This window comes from Oncorhynchus tshawytscha, linkage group LG01, assembly GCF_018296145.1.
Source record: "Oncorhynchus tshawytscha isolate Ot180627B linkage group LG01, Otsh_v2.0, whole genome shotgun sequence".
Lineage (NCBI taxonomy): Eukaryota > Metazoa > Chordata > Actinopteri > Salmoniformes > Salmonidae > Oncorhynchus > Oncorhynchus tshawytscha.
In genome coordinates, this window is record NC_056429.1 from 45,195,557 (window position 1) to 45,211,433 (window position 15,877).

Sequence of the window (15,877 nt, forward strand, 5' to 3'; positions counted from 1 at the left end):
ACTTGTTGGATAAAACAACACGTGATTCTCCAGATAATTTTCATTAAAGAACTGACTTAGATGGACATTGATCTGTAAAGGGCTAAATGGCAGTGGGGCAGGTTAACCTAACCTACGGGTGTATGTGGCCACCTCAGAACTAGTGATAACCAACTCAACAGGCTTTATTATGAGCACATACGGATCTCAACTTATGTAACATTAGTTAATTATGTATTTTGTTACGATTGTTTTGTCGAAAGAAAATTTCTTTAAAAGGCGGACTGGGACTGTTGTTCCTCACATCACACTGGCCATGAGAGCAGTAGTACTTGCACTGACTCTAGCCCTTGTGGGTAAGTACAGTTTTTCTGTCTTATTCTAGTGCAGATATTATAACTAACTTCATGTAAATATAACTAAGTTATGTAAATATTGAAATGTACAATTCTGTTTCTATGACATTTTTTGAAAAACATTCAGTAACATATTGTGACAATTATTTTTGTTTTATCTTGTAGCGAGTCAATCTGTTAACTTTGGTAAGTACATATTATTTTTATGGATTTTTACTTATGTTTATTAGGTAGTTTCACTTCTGCATTTTTTTCTAGTTGAATAAATTAAGTAAAACCAGTTCTCAGATCACAAGATCATCAAATATGTTTTGATTGTTATTACAGCCCCTGATTTTGCTGCCAGTAAGACCTATGTGTACAAGTATGAGGCACTGCTCCTGGGTGGTCTGCCTGAGGAGGGTCTGGCTAGAGCTGGAGTAAAAGTAATCAGCAAAGTTCATATCAGTGCAGTTGCAGAGAATACCTACTTGCTGAAGGTATTTATTATACATGAAGTTCCCACACAAACAATATCTTAATGTGATGTCCATTACATTGACTAATACATCAATTGATATCTTCTTGTAGCTTGTGAACCCTGAGATCTTTGAGTACAGTGGTGTGTGGCCCAACGATCCTTTCGTCCCAGCTGCAAAACTCACTTCAGCCCTGGCTGCTCAGTTCTCGATTCCCATCAAGTTTGAGTATGCCAAGGGTGTTGTGGGTAAGGTATTTGCCCCCACTGCTGTCTCTGAAACAGTGCTGAATGTCCATAGAGGTATCCTGAACATTCTTCAGCTCAACATCAAGAAGACACAAAACGTCTATGAGTTGCAGGAGGTAAAACTTGTATATGTTCATATATAGATGCAAAACATGTTTCAGTAAGCAATGTTTGAGTTCCTCACTCATGCTCTCTTTTGTGTTAGGCTGGAGCTCAGGGAGTGTGCAAGACCCACTATGTGATCAGGGAACATGCCAGGCCAGAGCGCATCCATTTGACCAAGAGCAAGGATCTCAATAACTGCCAGCAGAGAATCATGAAGGACTTTGGTCTGGCTTACACAGAGAAGTGTGTAGAGTGCCGGCAGGTATGAGCATAAGTATCTATTTTGGGGGTTGGAAAAACATAACCAGAAACACTTCACATGACAATACAACTCTGTGTTTTGTCTAAACAGAGAGGGGAGGCCCTGATGGGAGCTGCCACTTACAACTACCTCATGAAGCCCGCTGACAATGGTGCTCTGATCTTGGAGGCCACTGTTACTGAGCTCCATCAGTTCACACCATTCAATGAGATGTCAGGAGCTGCCCAAATGGAAGCAAAGTATGTTGACTGATTTGTGGTACAAAAGGAAAACATTTTCATTTTATTAAGCTTATAGGTTTAAAAGTTTCCCATGAACTACCTTTCACAGACAAATGTTGACTTTCGTTGAGATCAAGAAGGATCCAATTATTGTCCCCGATAATAACTATGTTCACCGTGGATCCATCCAGTATGAGTTTGCCACTGAGATTCTCCAGATGCCCATTCAGCTCCTTAAGATCAGCAACGCACGTGCTCAGGTACAGTGACTCAATGACTCTATCTATTATTTGATACATAAGCCTGACAATATGTAAAGCCACAGATAACAAAGGTTAAATACAAACACTTCATTATAATTGTTTAGGCTGTGAAGATCCTGAATCATCTGGTCACATACAACACGGCACAGGTCCATGAAGATGCTCCTCTTAAGTTTCTGCAGTTTATTCAGCTCCTGCGCGTGGCAGGCTCTGAGACTATTAATGCCATCTGGGCTGAGTTCAAGGCCAAACCAGCTTACAGGTAAAAAAAAATCTTGCTCAATTGCTCAAACAAAGACACAATGACAGAAAAACATTTTTTTTTCAGACACTGGATCCTGGATGCTGTCCCCTCCATCGGAAGATCAGTGGCTGTGAGATTCATCAAGGAGAAGTTTTTGGCTGGTGACATCACTATTTTTGAGGCTGCTCAGGCTCTGGTTGCCGCTGTGCATATGGTGACTGCTGATCTGGAGACTGTCAAGCTTGTTGAAGTAAGTAAACCTTTAAATGATGTTTAAGCATTCTTATAGATTTCCTCATTAAGATTACTAAAAATTGTAGCATGAGGTGGTCTAGTGGTTAACACCACTACCTTCAACACATATGTGACCCAGAGCCTCGATTCAGTTTTATGTAGCAACATTTGGTGTTTTTATTATTTAAAGTAGAGACTCAGATCTACAAAACGGTATATCATACCCCACGGTTGAGGAACAATGTGAAAGTAATTCTGCTTTGAAAGTTGGTCAACTTGTAACCTAACTTTTGAGAAAATGTCCCTTGAATTTTTCCCTACACCTACTGGAGACCTTCTGCGTTTAAACCTATTTGGCATCGTTCACACCCTCTAAAGCCCTAGCCCCACCCATCTCTTTAAGGATTCACATGTGAGACCATGAGCTAAACAGAGTGAGTAAGGTAGTGTAGTAAACAACCAAACATTTCGAGACTAAAAGTGGTGAAAGTAGTAGCCTAAAATAGTGAAAACTCCAGTTAAAAATGCACTTTATCTAGTCCTTGGCCTATATCCTAATCTGACTTTGAAAGTGTCCGGATAAAAATATTTTATAATTATTTTATAATTATACATTATGCTTACCCAGACACTTGTCCAAAACTGATGGGTCATGTGAAATAAATTATATAACCACCCCCAGCCACATCTTGCTAAGTGGATGGTTACTATTGTCTAGACATGTACACATGTTCATGAAATACAATCGATGGCCGTAATCAGCAATTACAAGTTGCTTTCTGAGATACAAATAATATTACTACATAGATCATACACGTGCCGTTAGCTAGCAAGCCAGCAAGCTAACATTTGCTAGCTAGCTAACAGTACGCTTGAACTTGCAATGAAAATGACTTTCTGACAAAATCTGAAAATTGTAATATCTGAGAATGTAGCTACACTCTTACCAGCATACATGGATGAACACTTCATGGCAGTGTGTCTTTTCTGTTTGTTTTGTAGCAAGCTACAGCTTGTTGGGCCCGTTGTTGTGTCAAGTCACTTCGGTTCACACTGACTGTGTGTAGAAAGTAGTCCATCACAATTTTTTCCCACTAATCTTTGTCGATAGCACATAATAAATTCTGGGCAACAATGTTGTTGAGCGCAGTAGCAACACATTTGCAGATCTCCATGGCTAGCATTATATCTTTCAAAAAAGCCACTGTAACAAGGATTATTGACATATACCAAGCAGCTCATGTATTAGACAGAAGCGTGCTACATAGCAGACCAACACAAACTCATCTCTCGGCATGTCCAGCCCATTCATTAGCCCATTCATTATCTCAGCCAATCATGGCTAGCGGGAAGGTATTTTTCCATGGCTAAACCAACTAGGCTCCTAATTTAACAATTGTATTCATATTTACAGATGGCATACAAGTTTGTTATGAAGGCACATGACAGTTCACATGTTCCAGGAGGCATTTCTGAAAGAATAAACTGCAAATGCATCTCCTGTGAAGTAGTGATGTGCGACATATGCCTAGCTTTTTGAAGCTGGTCACATATGTGCTCGCAACCGTCTGGTTGCGAATCCTGGACCCACTTTACTCCTACACTGTCCTATCTCTTCAATATTTTGTAAGAAATTATATAAAGATGACTCAAAACAATACCTTTTTCACCACCAGAGCCTGGCTTTCAACCACAAGATTCAGACACACCCAGTTCTACGTGAGATCGCCATGCTTGGTTATGGTACCATGGTTTCCAAATACTGTGTTCAATATCCCAACTGCCCCGCTGAACTTGTGAAGGTAAACTGGATGTATTTTCCTATAATCATTTACATTTGAGTCACTTAACAGATAGATGCTCTTACGATAGATAGGTGAGATAGCAACATATCACAATCGTATCAAGTATTTTTTCCCTCAAAAAAGGTTTATCAGCAAAGTCAGTGCTATTGAGATACTCTTCAAAGAGGTAGATGTCATCTCATGTATATGATGATCTACTGATTGAGGTTATTCAAACATATCTACTGTACATGTCTTCCCACAGCCCATCCACGAACTTGCTGTTCAGGCTGTTGCTAATAGCAAATTTGAGGAACTCTCCATGGTTCTTAAAGCTCTGGGTAATGCTGGCCATCCTGCTAGCATTAAACCAATCACAAAGCTCCTGCCCGTGTTTGGAACTGCAGCTGCTGCTCTGCCCCTGAGAGTCCAGGCTGATGCAGTCTTGGCCCTCAGGAACATTGCTAAGAGGGAGCCTAGAATGGTGAGTACAGTCCCTCCATTAAATTGCAAATGACAACATCATCATTCTCATTGGCGAAGTCCATTCAAATCTCTGCATTATTGTTGTGAAATAGGTCCAGGAAGTTGCTGTGCAGTTGTTCATGGACAAGGCTCTCCACCCAGAGCTCCGCATGCTTGCCTGCATTGTTTTGTTTGAGACAAAGCCCCCAATGGGCCTGGTGATTACTGTAGCTAGCATTCTGAAAACAGAGAAAAATCTGCAGGTTGCTAGCTTCACCTACTCTCACATGATGTCCCTGACCAGGAGCACCTCCCCTGACTTTGCCTCAGTGTAAGAGCACTCTTTCACCTTTACATGTCATTACATCTCTCTCAATATCTATGGAATCAGATTTAATAACATAGTTGCTATTCCTTCATTTTAGTGCTGCTGCCTGCAATGTTGCTGTCAAGATGCTCAGCACCAAATTTAGAAGATTGAGCTGCCACTTCAGTCAAGCCATCCACCTGGATGCCTATTCCAGTAAGGTCCTCCTCTTATCTTCCTTGGCTTGCAACGACTGGCCCATTAGCATCATTCACTAAACATCAACAAAATCAATCATTAACAGTCATTTATCCCCATTTTAAAGATCCCCTAAGGATTGGTGCTGCTGCCAGTGCTTTCTACATCAACGATGCTGCCACCCTTTTCCCCAGAACTGTCGTGGCCAAAGCTCGCACCTACTTTGCTGGAGCAGCTGCTGATGTTCTTGAGGTAAAGGCGTTTTTTTCAAAGTTCCTTGAAATGATAATGATTGAGAACATTTAAAACACTTTTTAACTGTCCAAGCTTAATGTTTGCCCCTTAGGTTGGAGTGAGAACTGAGGGAATCCAGGAGGCTCTTCTGAAATTACCCCCAGCTCCTGAAAATGCTGACAGGATCACCAAGATGAGGCGTGTCATTAAGGCTGTAAGTATCAACAATCACTACATTACACATTTATCTTAAATTGCTTCAATCCCTGTGGATTTTTAAAATTAAATTGATCAATCAGGTTTGCTTTACTCATCTATCCACAGCTGTCTGACTGGAGGTCCCTAGACACAAGAAAGCCCCTAGCCTCCATATATGTGAAGTTCTTTGGACAGGAAATTGCCTTTGCCAACATCGACAAGTCCATCATCGATCAGGCACTTCAGGTACAACAGATGATATAACTTAATAGTCTCCAAAAGTATTCATAAAACATTCACAGTTGAGGGACAAAACAGCTAAACCTAATAACATCCCACAGCTTGCCAACAGTCCTTCTGCACACGCTTTGGGAAAAAATGCCTTGAAGGCACTGTTGGCTGGAGCAACTTTCCAGTATGTTAAGCCCCTGCTGGCTGCAGAGGTGCGTCGCATCTTCCCCACCGCTGTTGGTTTGCCCATGGAGCTCAGTTACTACGCTGCTGCTGTCGCTAAAGCATACGTCAAAGGTAACTATATCATAATAGTTATTGCTTAGTAATTAGTAGTTCTTCACTAGATCTCTGATCTCCCATATGAATGTGCTTTTATCTTTATGTTCATAGTCCGTGCCACTCTGACACCTGCTCTGCCTGAAACCTTCCATGCTGCCCAGCTATTGGAAACAAACATTGAGCTACACGCCGAAGTTAGACCAAGGTAGGTATAAGACCAATATTTTCTGATGATACCACAAATCTTGGTAAATTTAACAAATGTCTCCTCTTCCTGTAGCATTGTCATGCATACATTTGCTGTGATGGGAGTGAACACTGCATTCATCCAGGCTGCTATTATGGCAAGAACTAAGGTCCGCACAATTGTCCCTGCAAAATTTGCAGCACAGCTTGACATCGCTAATGGCAACTTCAAGTTTGAAGCTTTCCCTGTTTCCGCTCCTGAGCATATTGCTGTCGCACAGTAAGGGCAATCTTTTTCTTGTTCAGAAAAGAGGATGTAATAGCTGTTTACATTAAGTTCATATTTTTTTAACACGGCTGCCACACTACAGATTTCTTGAGATCTATGTTCCTTCAAACAGCATTGAGACCTTTGCTGTCGCAAGAAATGTGGAGGATGTCCCAGCCGAGAGAATAACTCCCTTGATTCCTGCCCAAGGAGTAGCAAGAAGCGCACAGCAGTCCAGGGATAAGTTCACATCTATGATTGCAGCCTCTGCTGCCTCTTTTGCTGGAAGTTTGGTGAGTTTGTATGAAATACTTGTTCAAAACTAAATCCCCATAAGCATTGCCAATCAGAAATTATTAACCACAGACCCCAGACATTTGATACATTTTGTGAATTTATATCATTTTTTCAGTCAAGATCTTCCGAGATCCTCTATTCTGATTTGCCATCCAACTTCAAGCCCATCATTAAGGCAATTGTAGTCGGTCTTGAGGAGACAATCTGTGTCGAAAGGCTTGGAGTCAAAGCATGCTTTGAATTTGCCTCAGAGAGTGCTGCCTTCATCAGAAACACTCTTTTCTACAACATGATTGGAAAGCATTCAGTCCTTATTTCTGTGAAACAATGTAAGCATTCATTTGGTAATACGCCAAGTTCAGCATATACATGCAACAATTTGTTTAGCTATTTATAATGCATTCCATTTTTAGCAGCATCTGAACCCGCCATCGAGAGGCTGGAGTTTGAAGTGCAAGTTGGACCCAAGGCTGCAGAAAAGATTATCAAAGTCATCACCATGAACGAAGAGGAGGAAGCTCCCGAGGGAAAAACTGTACTGTTGAAGCTCAAGAAAATTCTGGTGCCTGATCTGAAGAACGGCACCAGAGATTCCTCTAGTTCCAGCAGCTCTAGTTCTAGTAGTTCCCGCCCTAGATCCAAGAAATCAGAGAGCAGCAGCTCTTCCAGCTCCTCCAGCTCCCGCATCTCCGAGGTAAGGCTACTGTTTCTCACAAAACTCTTTGAGTCAGATATTTATGGAGTTGACAAACAAGGCACAGACCTGTTGCAAACATACATAGATGTTAAAAATGTGAAGAGAATTTATTGAATGTAATTGGTATTTTTACCCAAATAGCCTGACGGCCCCGACCAGCCTTACGACCCCAACGACCGCAAATTCAAAAAGAATCACAAGGTACAATATTGAGGAATTTTCATCTACGGTATGGTTGACAAAAATAAACGTTTGTAGAAAAGTATTTCCGTAAATACCCTGATGCTTTGTTTTGCTGTTTGTTTGCAGGACTCTCAAGCCACCTCCAATGTCATCTCCAGAAGCAAGAGCAGTGCCTCTAGCTTCCATGCCATCTACAAGCAGGTGACACTTCACCATCATAACTTGAGTCAAGATTATCACCTCTTTCATTGTGTGCCATTGGGAGAGAGCGCAGAGATGAATTAAGATTTAAAATGTGTTTCTCTTCTCAGGACAAATTCCTTGGCAATAAACTTGCCCCTAAGGTGATCATCCTCTTCCGTTTAGTGAGAGCTGACCATAAGATAGAGGGATACCAGGTTACTGCTTACTTGAACAAAGCTACTTTCAGACTGCAGATCATTATGGCTGCCCTTGATGAGAACGACAACTGGAAACTGTGTGCTGATGGTGTTCTGCTCAGCAAACACAAAGTCACTGTAAGATCAAATATCTTGTAAATGGTGCTACAATATACGTTTTCTGATCGTTTTTTTAAATGTTTAGGTTGTACCATGGGTAGCAATAACATCTAAGGTATACTAAAAAAATGTACACTTTATTTTGTTCTCCTAATTAGGCCAAGATTGCTTGGGGTGCAGAGTGCAAGGATTATAACACCTTTATCACTGCTGAGACTGGTCTTGTTGGTCCAAGCCCTGCAGTTCGTCTGAGGTTGTCTTGGGACAGACTCCCCAAGGTTCCCAAGGCTGTTTGGCGCTATGTTAGGATGTATGGTTACTTATTTGTTATTTACTAGTGATAGCTGAATAATGTTACAGAACAAATCAAGAACAACTTCTGATTTGTGTAACCTTATCTCTTCTAGCGTGTCTGAATTCATCCCTGGGTACATCCCATATTACCTGGCTGACTTGGTTCCAATGCAAAAAGACAAAAATAGTGAGAAACAGATTCAATGCACTGTGGTTGCAACATCTGAAAGGACCCTGGATGTCATTCTGAAAACACCCAAGGTGAGGAACATTGTTTTTCCCACAATAGCATTTTCTGCTGTTTTATTTCTCCAGACTTCACTTCTTGGTTGACTGTTGAGGATTTGTGTATCTAAATCACAGATGACACTGTATAAACGGGGTGTGAACCTGCCCTGTTCTCTGCCCATTGAGTCTATGACTGATCTTTCTCCCTTTGATGACAACATTGTTAACAAAATCCACTACTTGTTTTCTGAAGTCAACGCAGGTAAGCAGAAACAATAAAAAACTAATAAACAAAACAATGTCACAGTACAACGTTAAAAAAGGCAAGGAAGGTATAAATTAACACTATTGTTTTCCAGTTAAATGTAGCATGGTCAGAGACACATTGACAACATTCAACAACAGGAAGTACCCGGTCAATATGCCTCTCTCCTGCTACCAAGTTTTGGCTCAGGATTGTACCATAGAGCTCAAATTCATGGTTCTGCTGAAGAAGGATCACGCATCTGAAGAAAACCACATCAATGTGAAAATCTCTGACATGTGAGTATTGTTTTAGAAAACAATTGCTTTTACACAAATATATTTCTATCAATAACAATGTATGAAATATTATCTTTGACACTTCCAGTGATGTTGACCTGTACCCTGAGGACAATGATGTGATAGTGAAGGTCAATGGAATGGAAATTTCCAAAGCCAACCTCCCATACGAGGACCCCTCAGGTTTCTCATGCTCCTTCAACCTTATTTATCAACATCACAATAACTAGAATAATCTAATGTACTGCAGTAATAGGATAATAGAAAATGGCCTCATCCATAAACTACAACATTGTTTATTTTCTTGCCTAAGGTTCTATCAAGATCGGTCTGAAGGGTGAAGGTGTGTCTCTCTATGCCAAAAGCCATGGTCTCCAAGAAGTCTACTTTGATAGGAACTCATGGAAGGTGATTGGAATCTTATGTCATAATATCAATAATACTGTATCATTAAATGTATGAATAGCGTATTACTTGTTTAAAGGGCTACCAAAATATAAGCTACAGTTGTTCTAAGTTGTTGTGTGATTTTGGCACTCAGATTAAAGTCGTGGACTGGATGAAGGGACAGACCTGTGGACTCTGTGGAAAGGCTGATGGCGAACACAGACAGGAGTACCGTACACCCAGTGGCCGCCTGACCAAGAGCTCAGTCAGCTTTGCCCATTCCTGGGTGCTTCCTTCTGATAGCTGCCGTGATGCGTCTGGTAAGTCTTAGCCTACCGCTTATGCTGCATTACAAATGTCAGTTCATTTAGTTAACATATTATTGCTGTACCTCTCTATGTCAGAATGTCTCATGAAGCTCGAGTCTGTGAAGCTGGAGAAGCAGGTGATTGTTGATGACAGGGATTCCAAATGCTACTCTGTTGAGCCTGTGCTGCGCTGTCTGCCTGGATGCCTCCCAGTGAGGACCACCCCCATCACCATCGGTTTCCACTGCCTGCCCGTCGGTGAGTCTATAATGGACAACTGTTTTACTGAAGACACCATACTGCTCTGATGTATCCAATAAATACTGATCTGCAGTTCCTAATTTCTTACTTTCTTTCCTATTACAGATTCCAACCTGAACCGCTCTGAAGGTCTGAGCAGCATCTATGAGAAGAGTGTGGACCTGATGGAGAAGGCAGAAGCCCATGTGGCCTGTCGCTGCTCTGAGCAGTGCATTTAGTGCTCTGGTGGAGCAGATACTGTAACTTTTATAACAGAAAATATGTAATTTCACATCACTGAGATGAAACTACAACATTATTGACCACTCAAATTGTAATAAATCCAACTGTGCATTCAAAGATGGTCTCTGATACATTTTTCATTTGCAAAAAGAGCCCTCTAATAAGATACATTTAATGGCAATCACTTTTTTTTTTTAATTTAAAAAGACGTCAGTTCCAAAAACACCTTCAGCTTGACAGAGGAGTTATATTGTAAACACATCCAACTTGCTATGACTGTTCAGTATACCAATTCCATTGCACTGCATCTACAACAAATACAATTAGCTTCGACCAATATTGTTTTGTTGTCATCACAATCAATTGAAAGGAAAGACAGTTTGTCAATTTCATAAATCAATGTAAAGAACTATATCTCTTTTCCCATTTGGTGTTGGTGTATCAGCAACATTTCACTGAATGTACATTCTAAAATGATATTCAATATTAAATTGTTTATGTCTGCAGGGGCAGTATTGAGTAGCTTGGATGAAAAGGTGCCCATACCAAATGGCCTGCTACTCTGTCATAGTTTTTAATATTTGCATAGTATTATTAGTATTGGATAGAAAACACTCTGAAGTTTCTAAAACTGTTTGAATGATGTCTGTGAGTATAACAGAACTCATATTGGCAGGCAAAATCCTGAGTTGAAGTCAAAACAGGAAGTCAGAAATCTGAGCTCAGATTATTGCATGCATTTCTTTTTCCATTTTTAAAAAGTCTGACACAGCGGTTGAATTAAGGAGAGGTATATCTATAATTCCATGTGTATAACTATATTATCATCTACATTTATGATGAGTTTTTCTGTTGAGTGATGTGGCTTTGCAAAATCACTTGATGTTTTTGGAACTAGTGAATCTAACGCGCCAATGTAAACTCAGATTTTTTTTTATATATATATGAACTTTATCAAACAAAATGTATTGTGTAACATGAAGTCCTATGAGTGTCATATGAAGATAATTCAAGGTTAGTGATTCATTTTATCTTTATTTCTGGTGTTTGTGAAGGCTATATTTTGCTGGAAAATGTCTGCTTATTGTGGTTTGGTGGAGACCTAACATAATCGTTTGTAGTGCTTTCGCTGAAAAGCCTATTTGAAATCGGACAATTTGGTGGGATTATCAACGAAAATAGATTTAAAATGATATAAGACACATGTATGTTTTAGGAATTGTAATTATGAGATTTCTGTGTTTTGACTTTTGGCGCCCTCTATTTTCACTGGTAGTTGTCATATCGATCCCGGTATCGGGATTGCAACCATAACAGGTTAATTAAGAAAAAACTATGTTGACTATGAAAACAAATACATTACGTTGTCTGACATTCAAATGTATAAAACTACATGACTTTAACAAAAGGTAATACAATAAAAATACTTTTGACATGAAATCTATACAAATGACATCTACAAACAAAAACATTACCTTAAAAACCACACTAACTTGTCCCTCTGTCACTCAGCAGTCAAAATATTATGGCTCTATCAAAACACAGTCAGGGGCCTTGTCCGTCCCAAAAACACTTGGCCTTGCCTCCATGGCAATCCAACTCGATGGATTCTCCATTCACCGAGCGGACAGGACATTGGATTCAGGAAAATTGACAGGGGGAGGTGTATGCCTCTTCATCAACAGTAAATGGTGTCCTGACTCTAGCGCAATGGAAGTCTCTACCCATTGCTCACCCGTCTTGGAATACTTGATGGACAAATGCCAAACTTTCTAACCCCGAGAGAGTTTTCAGCTGTTATCGTGATTGCTTTATATGTTCAATCTCAGGATAAGAAAAACAGGCAGGAAACCATGCCCTCGGAGGCTGCTTTCCTTGTTAGTTCCTAGTCATTAAGTTCCTAGTCATTAAGTTCCTTGTCATTAAATTCCTAGTCATTTAAGACACATATTCCCAACTTCCATCAACACAACTCCTATGCCACAAGGGGCGATAAAACCAATGCTACTCTAGCCACAAGCAAGCATACAAGGCCTTTCCTCATCAGCCTTTTGGCAAATCAGATCATGACTCTATACTCCTGCTCCCTGTCTACAAACAGAAGCTCAAAGGGGAAGTACTCATGATGTGTTGCATTGAGAAATGGTCCTCTGAATCGGAGGCTATGCTACAGGACAGCTTTGCTAGCGCTGACTAGAATATATTCCGGGACTAAGACAATAGCATTGATGAGCTAACCACCTCCGTTACCGGCTTCAATAGGAAATGCATCGACGACATTGTCACCACAGTGATGGTTCGCTGCTTCCCCAATCAAAAGCCTTGGATTCAGATGGTTTGTTATGAGACTCAAAATTGAGCTCAGGTGCATCCTGTTTCCATTGATCATACTTAAGATGTTTCTACAACATGATTAGAGTCCACCTGTGGTAAATTCAATTGACTGGACATAATTTGGAAAGGCACATACCTGTCTATATAAGGTCCCACAGTTGACAGTGTATGTCAGAGTAAAAAAACAAGCCATGAGGTTGAAGGAATTGTCAGTAGAGCTCCGAGACAGGATTATGTCAAAGCACAGATCTGGGGGAGGGTACCAAAACATTTCTTCAGCATTGAAGGTACCCAAGAACACAGTGGCCCCCATCATTCTTAAATGGAAGAAGTTTGGAACCACCAAGATTCGAGCAATCGGAGGAGGGGGGCCTTACTCAGGGATGTGACCAAGAACCCGATGGTCACTCTGACAGAGCTCCAGAGTTCCTCTGTGGAGATAGGAGAACCTTCCAGAAGGACAACCATCTCTGCAGCACTCCACCAATCAGGCCTTCATGGTAGAGTTGCCAGACGGAAGTTCTCCTCATTAAAAGGCACTTGGATTTTGCCAAAAGGCACCTAAAGGACTTTCAGACCATGAGAAAAAGATTGTCGTGTCTGATGAAACCAACATTGAACTCTTTGGCCTGAATGGCAAGTGTCACATCTGGAGGAAACCTGGCACCATCCCTACGGGGAAGCATGGTAGTGGAAGCATCATGCTGTGGGGATGTTTTTAAGCACTAGGGAATGGGAGACTAGTCAGGGTTGAGGGAGAGATGAACAGAGCAAAGTACAGAGAGATCCCAATAAAACATCTCTGGAGAAACTTGAAAATAGCTGTGCAGCCAACCTGACAGAGCTTGAGAGGATCTGCAGAGAAGAATGGGAGAATCTCCCCAAATACAGGTGTGCCAAGCTTATAGCCATACCAACTGTATGAACATCAACCATCAGACCGGACCTGCAACTGCCAATTGAGCATAGCTTGTTTGTGTTGTAGACTCCATGTGACTTTAAAAATGTAAAGATTGTAAAGGACTTGGGTTGATGCATATGGACAGCAGGAGCTTACTTCATAAACTAGATTACATCAAGATATGGGCTATGCAGTCATATGGGCATGCTGGTATTGACTGAAACTTGTATCGCTGCGTACATTCTGGACTCTGATATACATTTTGAGGGTTATAATGTGTTCAGAGCTGAAAGACAGGTAGAGGTAGTGGAGTGGCCATACTTATTAAAACATATTTTCTCTGTCTCTTTATTGAAATCCATTTCCCTTGCCCAACAATGTGAGCTACTGTCTTTAAGCCTTTGTCTGGTGAAAAATGTATCCATAACTGTTATAGGGGTCCCGTTCTTCCTCGGCTAACCATTGAACTCGAGGAGTTACCTAGTTCAACTGGTGTCAATACAGTGACCATTGCCCAGTTGTTTATGTGAGAGATGTGAGAATACAAAACTAAGACTTGTGTCATCACAAAGAGGACCTTAAAAAGTTCCAGTGAACAGGCGTTTTTACATGATCTTTATATGATTGACCTTGATTGTATTTCAGCTATCCCTGAACCTAATTTAGCTTTGATCCTTTTTGCAGATGACTTACTATTGTGGATAATCATGCTACTCTCACGACTCCTACCGAAGGTGACTCCCCCTCCTGTTCGGGTGGCGCTCGGCGGTCGTCGTCACCGGCCTACTAGCTGCCACTGATCCCTTTTCCCCCTTTTCTGTTTATTAGTTTCACCTGTGTTTAGTTTAGGATAATTGGTTGGGCTTCATTTACCAGCCGGCCCGTCTGCTGGTTGTGCGGGATTGTTTTCAGTGTACATGTTGTACACGGCTGTAGGTCACGGTTGTCCGTGTATTTTGTATTTTGCTGGACTGTTTAAGTTCTCCGTGTTTGGGGCATTTGTTTGGGTTGGCGTTGTTTCACCTTTGTGGTGCAAATAAAGTAGCGCTACCCTGAACTCTCTGCTTCCTGCGCCTGACTTCTTCCTCCACTACACCCCGGGTGTTACAGCTACCGTAAAAAAAAAGGGTTAAAGGTAGATTGAATGCCTGGTACATTCCAAAATTATTATTACTATAGAAGTCATTCATAATAGGGATAATAGAGATGACGCTTGGGCCAAGGCCAGGAACAGAGGCTTAGGCCTGGACTGGCAAGCTTTTAAGCAACCGAGGAATCATTGTGTATCATTTTGGAAAACTGTCAAATCCCTGAAGAGATCTTCTTCCTCCTGTCTGCCACAACAAATTAATTTAGACACTGGCCTCATTACAGAAAAAATGTCGTCAGTGATGCATTTAATCACCATTTTATTTCAGCGGGCTCTCTTTGAAAGAACTTCTGAGCCTATTCACAATCATATTAGGCTGAATGCTGATAGGGGAAACTTGCTGAATGATCAGAGAAATTATAGTCAAAGCTTTTCTTTTAGGCTATTTACAAAAAAGTCCTGGATGCTTTGCTAGCAATAGACAACAATACATCCATAGGGGTAACCACTTGGATCCCGGGCTGCTTAAGTGTGCAGCGCCAATCATTGTTGGCTCAATAACCTAAAATGTTTTATTAAACATTATCAAGAAAGACAGTATTCCAAAAGTATGGAAATCAGCTCTTGTGCTACCACTCCATAGTGGTGGAGATAGTAGTGATCTTAATAATTATCTCCCCTTTTCAAGGCTTCCTTGTCTAGCTAAGATTCTAGAATCCTTGGCAAATGTACAACTTTGCTCCTTTTTTTCCAAATAAATGTATTTTGAATGTAAACCAATCAGGGTTGAGGACTGGGCATAACACTATTAAAGCATCCCCACTCCGCTATTGAATTCCTGTTTCAGAGCTGGTCATGGGTGTACCTCAGCCACGCTCAAAGTCCTAAACGATATCATAACCGCCATCGATAAGAGACATTACTGTGCAGCGGTATTCATCGACCTGGCTAAGGCTTTCGACTCTGTCAATCACAACATTCTTATTGGCAGACTCAACAGCATTGATTTCTCAAATGACTGCCTTGCTTGGTTCACCAACTACTTCTCTGATAGAGTTTGGTGTGACAAATCGGAGGGCTTGTTGTCCAGACCTCTGGCAGTCTCTATG

The 15,877-nt window shown here is 41.0% G+C and overlaps 1 protein-coding gene across 1 annotated transcript; it reads left to right on the plus strand.

The window, feature by feature from the left end:
• Nucleotides 1–295: 295 nt before the first annotated feature.
• LOC112243248 (vitellogenin-like) lies at nucleotides 296–10,460 on the plus strand. Its single transcript, XM_042321831.1, has 34 exons — nucleotides 296–335; nucleotides 501–521; nucleotides 663–814; nucleotides 906–1,157; nucleotides 1,247–1,408; nucleotides 1,499–1,647; nucleotides 1,739–1,889; nucleotides 1,997–2,154; nucleotides 2,221–2,386; nucleotides 4,047–4,172; nucleotides 4,420–4,638; nucleotides 4,733–4,950; nucleotides 5,045–5,142; nucleotides 5,252–5,376; nucleotides 5,471–5,572; nucleotides 5,683–5,802; nucleotides 5,898–6,084; nucleotides 6,181–6,274; nucleotides 6,350–6,535; nucleotides 6,657–6,795; nucleotides 6,936–7,149; nucleotides 7,237–7,514; nucleotides 7,677–7,718; nucleotides 7,827–7,901; nucleotides 8,012–8,218; nucleotides 8,359–8,510; nucleotides 8,608–8,755; nucleotides 8,858–8,984; nucleotides 9,082–9,265; nucleotides 9,354–9,448; nucleotides 9,579–9,673; nucleotides 9,807–9,972; nucleotides 10,057–10,218; nucleotides 10,327–10,460. The coding sequence occupies exons 1-34, from the start codon at nucleotides 296–298 to the stop codon at nucleotides 10,437–10,439; spliced, it is 4,923 nt and encodes a 1,640-aa protein (XP_042177765.1). The 3' UTR covers nucleotides 10,440–10,460.
• The last annotated feature ends 5,417 nt before the right edge of the window (nucleotides 10,461–15,877 follow it).